Here is a 6,818-nt window from a genome sequence, read left to right on the forward strand (position 1 = left end):
CAAACATTGTATCCACTTCAAGAAATCCACAATGCTGTTACAACGTATGCTGTTTCGATTGGTGATCATTTCTTCACTCGCATTACGTTGTCTGCATGCATCGTAAGCACGTGTTGCAGTTAATTACGCTTCAATGGCATCGCATATAGAACAAAAGCAAAACCATCAAGAGACTCGTTCGCCACATGCCGCCATCCACCATGGTTAGTTCCAAAATTAAACCACCGCCCTGCATTGCTGACAGATGCATCATCTCGTGCTACCTGTTCAGAACAATTCCGTCGCGATAGGACGCAACGGTAAACAGTGATTGCTGAATGAAGCAGTGTATGCACTACGGTGGCTACCCGATCATATGATCGAACCGAGCCGAGAATCACGAGATCGTTCGTACCGACGTGTTGACTGCAGTCAAAGTGGCCATTCGTCTTTTCGGCACATTTCACCTACAGCAATCGGTCGGAGTGGTTCTCGAGCGGGAAAGTGGACAGTTTCGCCAACGTGGGCTTATAGAACGAAACATCTCAAGTGACGAAAGTGTTACAATTGTGATTGTTTACTGAAAACCCCAAACATTCTTCAAAATGGTGCTGGATTTAAACTTCTCCCGTTACGATAACACCACTCCGTTTGGTTTTAAGCTCGTCGGTGGAGCAGACTTCGATGTCCCTTTGACGGTGGTTAAAGTGAGTTTGGACAGTGTTTTCCTACGATTTTACATACCTAAGAGCTTTCAGAGTTTAACGTCAAAAGTCTAAGTTCAATCCAGGACGACTGTACATCGCACTATCCTGTCGTAATAATTTGCATTTGCAAGCAAATCCCTTCAGTTAATAGTAGAATAGTTTGTTCGCCATATTACATAACCGATTGCAGTTGTCTGCAACGAATTTCTTGAAGAATATAGCAGAGATCCTGTGCAAAATGATGAAGTGACTCCGTAGTACATAGAACACGGTACAATCATTTGCTTTGCAACGAACTCATATCCTTAATATCGGTCATCGAATATCGGTAGTACAACCTTATTGCTCAGTGAAATCCGTGATCGAGACGTTACGATTAACCTCAAAACATGAAACCCAAATTAAGAGACCATCTCAATCCACTATTGAAGTGATCGACGGATCGATCGATAAAAATAGCGTCGAAGCAACTAGAAATGTCAGCAAGACTTCGCTCGACACCCGTGTTGCCACCATCGTGTGTGCTGTGGCTTTGCTTCACACGTTCTATTTCCACTTGAGTTTAATGCAAATGAAATTCGATTCTGTGTGTGCACTTTACAGATCTTACCCGGAAGCATCGCCGAAGATGCCGGCATGCACATCGGTGACGTGGTGGTGCGCATCAATGATATACCCACGGGTAACATGTCCTATTACGATGCGCACCAGCTGTTGGCCTGCGCCGGCAACCAGTTTGTGCTCGGTATCTTAAGGTTAGTCAACCGTGGCAAGGTCCTGGCATGTATGTGGTAATGCCTAATGTCCTTTTTCTCAATGTTCGAACGTGGCAGGGCACGCGAGGTAACGCCGTCCCAACGACTCATCAAGGAGAAAACGCCATCGGGCGAGGTGGAGTACATCAACACCTCGCCGAAGCCGTTTTGGACGCCGAATGTCGGCAGCCCATGCCCGCTGGGACAATCGAAGGAGGAACGCCAGGTTGACGAACAGATCCCCGAGGTACCGATCACCGACGAGCAGATTGCCGAGATCCTCTCGGGTGAAGCCGAAGTGCTGAAACAACACAACGTGATCGGGTAAGTGCTGATCGTACCATGAGGGCAAAAGGGCAATATTTCCTTCACCTTCGACTGTGTCTGTTGATTTGGCGTGTACTGTCACCTTGCAGCGTGAACTTTAACAAGATGATCCCCAAGGCGGGTGTGTTCAAGCAGAGCGAGGTGTTCAAGACGCTCAACAGCGAGCTGGTGCAGAGCGAGGAGGAGGATAAGAAGTGGACCACCTTCCTGCAGAGGCCTTCGCGACCGCCCCCGAAAACGCCCGAGGAGAGGAAGCTCGAGCGGAATCCCCCGACCGAGCGCTACCAGGTACGAATTGTGAAGCAACCGAAACCGAAAATTGCCCCCGACTACAAGCCACCCAAGTCACCGGTAAGTGTTCGGAGCCTGCGAAGCGGAAGTGAGCTTAAAAGCGACATGTGCCACACGGTGGACGCACTGTCTGTGGTTGCACTGTGAGCTGAGCTGTGGTTCGTTTGCATACCCGTACCTCCCAATTTAAGGAACCCGAACCGGAACCGGAACCGATACCGATGTACGACGAGTACCTGAACGAACGCCAGGAGGTGGAGGTGGAAACGATCAAGACGCTCGTGGAGGAGCCGATCGAACCGAAGACAGGTAACTTCGAACATCCTGGCCCCTGTCCCTGTCCCTACGCCTGCTCCGACGATGTTCACTGCGGTGAAGTGGAGATGGACACGCACGCTAATGGCACTTCCACTGCAGGTGATGCTGAGGGTAGTACACAGCCCGAGGCAACTAGCCCGAGCGAAGAGGAACCCACGGAGGAGTTCCGCGAACAGTTGCAGAATGTGCAAAAACAGCTGGAAGCGTTGTCTGCGTTGCCGAACACGATCCAGGCCACGATAGCTGCCCTGACCGAACAGCTAGCCGTGCTGGCGGCACCGAAAAGGAAATCCAAGAGTATCTCACCCCGACCGGAAGGTATAACCGTTTTCAGATTCGCTGTTTGTGTGTGTATGTGATTGCTTTTTAGGTTCATCTTACCGCTGATTACCGGCGTTCTGCGCTGCTTGCCGTGTAATGATCATCTAGCGGAGTGTATAACAGATGCATCCGCTATAACACGAAACGAAGCAACCGGAAATGGATGCGTTCAAGGACAATGGCACTCAATTCGTGGATGCCAAATTGGTGTCCTGAGCAGAAGGGACCGTAAAGTGCGCATGCACCTGTCATACCCGAACGAAACGTTCATCATCTGACACCATCCCGAACGAGTGCGTAGTTGAGTGAAAGTGTTTGTAACCTTACCTTACAGAAGCGGAAGCAAAGGAGGGTGAGGCCACCGAACAGTCGGCACCGGAGGCCATCGTGCCCGATGTGTCCGAGACGTTCGAGGTGACCGAGTTTAGCAGGGCGGACAGCAGCGGTGGCGATCAGTCCTCATCGATTGACGAAGGCGAACACATCCAGTACACAGAGGAAGAGCTCGAGCAGCTAGAGAAAAGGATGAAGGAACACGACATTGAGTGGACCAACCAGAACGACAAGGTTAGTTGGTACCTGTTGGAGTGCGTGACGCACTGCTCGCTGCAAGTGCAGTGCCAGCCAACGAGTGGGCTAGTAACTTTACCACCCCTAATAGAACTGTAGCATAACACACCTAGCCGCGTTTGCTAATCTAGTGCAATTCCCATTCCACACAGTGGGCGAATGTTGTATATCTCTGCAAAGTGTTTGATCAAGGTTTCTTTTTCGTTTTGTTTGGAACGTTTATCTCTTTCTTCGATCATCTACCTGGTGCATCTACCGTGATGAAACCACCGGAATGGGAATTGATCACCGCGATATTGTTGTATGCTAATCTACGAACATGTGTGAACACCGTGTACCTACACCTACCCAACACCTGCCCCCCTCAAACAACACGTGATCTTACGCACTGTGGATCCAACCGCTATAAACTACATCTGCGACACACGAAAGAAGCCAAAGTACCAAACGATCGAGTGGGCAATTGTGTCCCAGCGCTTTCGACTGTATGTGGACGAGGAGGAAGAAATTGAGTACGTAACGCTACCATTGCGCATCACTGAGGAGCTAGTTGCCTGTGGAGTGGAAAGCTCGGACGTGATAGCCATCGAACCTCAGGAGGTGTTAGCATAACGTGCCACCAATACACCGACTCACCCACCCCACCTCTCAACAATATACTACGAAATACCGACCCGAACACAGCCCGAGACACAGCAGATACCTAGAGATCTCGGTGCTTTATACGAGTTTAGTCACACGTCCTGTATGACAGTACTCTTACCAGCGATACTTATACGCGCTCTCGAACACGTATACTAATAGCAATAAATGTACTACAGTACTAAAACCGTCGTTAACCGACACCGGGTGGAGTGGCTTTGTAGTCTACGGGACTCCGCGTGGTCCATGTGCTTGTTCAAACCGGATCCTGCCGATCCGGCGGGAAATGGTTGCCTTACTGTTCGTGTTTCGTGTTCTAATCGTTCTCTATCTCTCTTTTACTATTACTATTCTCCAACCCGATTTGTGATCGTGCGCGACTCGTGCCGCTTGTCCGGTCGTCTTCTGCCTTGTTCTGTCCCATGGTTTTTTTTTTACTTGGCTGGGGTGACTGTATTACACTTCGACAGGATTCCGACAGCTCCAGCCAAAACAATGCCAGCGGCGACATCCGCACCGCCGTCCAGGACGAGCTGAAACTACAGGTGGTGAAGAAGAAGAAGAAGACCGTCAGTGCGTTCGGGCCGCTGACACCGCAGGAGCGTCCCATCTTTCTGCCCGGTGGGCGCAAATGGCGCACGGCAAAGGACGCATTCAACGAACAGTTCATCGCGGAAGTGATCAGCTCGCAGGCGGAACTGATCCAGGGCACCACGCTTGGGTAATTGTCGTTCCCGTTTCTGCTTTCCTTACGCCCCCATTTACAGCCGCTGCGCCGTCCATCGTTCACCGACATTCGCATCCGCGCGCTCGAGTCGCGGGCGCTGGCATCGCGTTCTGGCACAATCACATCCTCGAAGTCTCGTGTCCTAGCGCACCACTCATGCGTACTGTTTTCGCACCGCTCATTTCGTGTTCTTCTTCTTTTGTAGCAACTTCTACGAAAGTCCTCATCTAGGTTACGACGACAGGTAACCACCGATGGGACCCCGCTTTCATTGGGCGCCTCCCTTCCATGTCATTTGTGTGCCTTGCGCCGGGTGCTGTTCGTTCGTGTCACTACGCACATCGCTGTTGTTACTAACGACGGGGTTTTTTTTTTGCGGAAACTGTCACTAATGGGCTTTGTGAGCTTGCATAGCTTCACCGCACTAATAGTTTGGCATCGTTCACATCACATCCGCTCGCTCGTTATCATCTTGTCTAACAGCACATTCTATGTTTTAGGTAAAGTTCTGGAACTACTATTGGGCCGAGGGAAAGGCGAAGTCACCGCACGTGTACAGGTACGTTTTGTAGGGCTATTGCATGCCACAGTCCGCATTCCAGATTGCCCTTTCGAATAGGTTCATATATGCGCCCGATCATCTTCATTGTGCACATGTTCTTTTCTCTCTTTCTCTCTCTCTCTCTTTCTTTTTCCGAAAGAACCACGAGTAAAGCGAAGAAATTCTCCAACTGCGAACTGTTGGTGGAAAAGTTCGAGAGTGAGCTTTTCAAGTAATACTCCGGAGAGGTAAGTAGTAGCTGTTGCCCATTTACCGTTTTACCCCGAGGGTTGTGATCACTGCGTTGTGCATCATCTGTCACGTTGCATTTCCGTGTCCGCATGTTTAATCCGTTCCTTCATGTATCGTGTTGCATCCCGACCGGACGCTCGCATTCGCTGATCGTCTGTGTGATCTCTTTCTGCTTTCTGCAGGGTCAACTTCCTCAAGTACCAGAAACCCGAGAAGGACCTCAGCTTCATCAGGAACAGCGACGTCTACAAGCTGGTACACGACATGGATCCCCCGAAGAGTGGCATCGAGCAGCGCCCGGAGATGGTAGTAGCCGAAGAAGATGTGCGAAAGGTAATGAAAGACGAAACCATTTTCCAGCCTCGCAAGTCGAAGGTTTTCCTCTATCAAAATTGAAACGTTACCAAAACCCCCCCCCATCCCCAATTCCCAACCACTCGCGTGCTTTCGGTTTACCTTACGATGAATTGGCTAGTGCCCCGTTGTTGGGCTCTGATTTCGGCAACCGTTACTGACCTTTTTGCAAACATCTTCTTTGCTACGCACGTCGGTACCGTCTCAATGAACAACCTTCTGCTCGACGGTTTCAACGCCTTCATTGAACGCCTTCATCAACTCATCGGATCTCATCAATCGCTGCTAATCGGCTACGTTCCACAAAATCTTCACCGGTCGCGCTACAGTGTGCATCACCCTGCTGAAGAAGCCTCCCGAATGTCCGTTCCTTGCCTTCCGAGTCCCTTTCGAATCCTTTTCCCAGACAAAATGATGTATTATTAAGCTTCGCCAGTGTCATCCGCCCATGTGCTACGTTTGCTCCCCGGTTGAAACCATCACCCAAGCCTTTATTTCGTTGCGACACATACTGCAGATAAGGAAAACAAATCAAACCCTCACCCATCCATCGTCCATCCAGCGACGCAACATAGGACGGTCCTGTTATGTTGGTCGACACATAGATCGTTTAGAGAGCTTTCATTTTAATCTATAGACTTTTGCTGATCGAGCACATCGTTGACTGTTTTCATTACATCGCACGATTGTATAGAACATTATCAAGTATATCTAGAGACTGGTATTTCTATGTAAATAAGTACAATAAAAATAAAACCCCATTTACGATACGGTGCATTGCGTTTATTATTAACCATTCCTCGGAACAACAAACAAACACTGCCGAACAGAGAAGGTTCGATCCACGTGAGCGTTTTCACACAAGATGGCATTCGGCCAAAGTAAACACAAAGAAAGCGTTGAAAGAAAGCGTTGAAATGAAAGAAAATAGTTGGATCTGGTGGGATTGTGCTTATTCGCATTGTAAATACGAAGTTCAATTGCTATCAGTGTTATTTACGACACATTGGCAACCTCAGCCTTCAGTTCGATTG

General features: G+C 49.4%; 1 protein-coding gene across 1 annotated transcript; it reads left to right on the forward strand.

Annotated features, from left to right (window-relative positions):
- The first annotated feature begins 498 nt into the window (after positions 1–498).
- On the forward strand, positions 499–6,553 carry LOC128310773 (pinin). Its single transcript, XM_053047489.1, has 10 exons — positions 499–686; positions 1,290–1,441; positions 1,520–1,765; positions 1,858–2,119; positions 2,251–2,368; positions 2,477–2,695; positions 3,033–3,265; positions 4,381–4,631; positions 4,843–4,881; positions 5,613–6,553. The coding sequence occupies exons 1-10, from the start codon at positions 585–587 to the stop codon at positions 5,824–5,826; spliced, it is 1,836 nt and encodes a 611-aa protein (XP_052903449.1). The 5' UTR covers positions 499–584; the 3' UTR covers positions 5,827–6,553.
- Positions 6,554–6,818: the final 265 nt, after the last annotated feature.

This window comes from Anopheles moucheti, chromosome 2 (genome assembly GCF_943734755.1).
Source record: "Anopheles moucheti chromosome 2, idAnoMoucSN_F20_07, whole genome shotgun sequence".
Taxonomy (NCBI): domain Eukaryota; kingdom Metazoa; phylum Arthropoda; class Insecta; order Diptera; family Culicidae; genus Anopheles; species Anopheles moucheti.

Coding starts and splice junctions, on each gene's coding strand:
- LOC128310773 (XM_053047489.1), top strand. CDS start 585: ATGGTGCTGGATTTAAACTTCTCCCGTTACGATAACACCACTCCGTTT. Junction 1,442..1,519: donor TTTGTGCTCGGTATCTTAAG/GTTAGTCAACCG, acceptor CGAACGTGGCAG/GGCACGCGAGGTAACGCCGT. Junction 1,766..1,857: donor AAACAACACAACGTGATCGG/GTAAGTGCTGAT, acceptor GTCACCTTGCAG/CGTGAACTTTAACAAGATGA.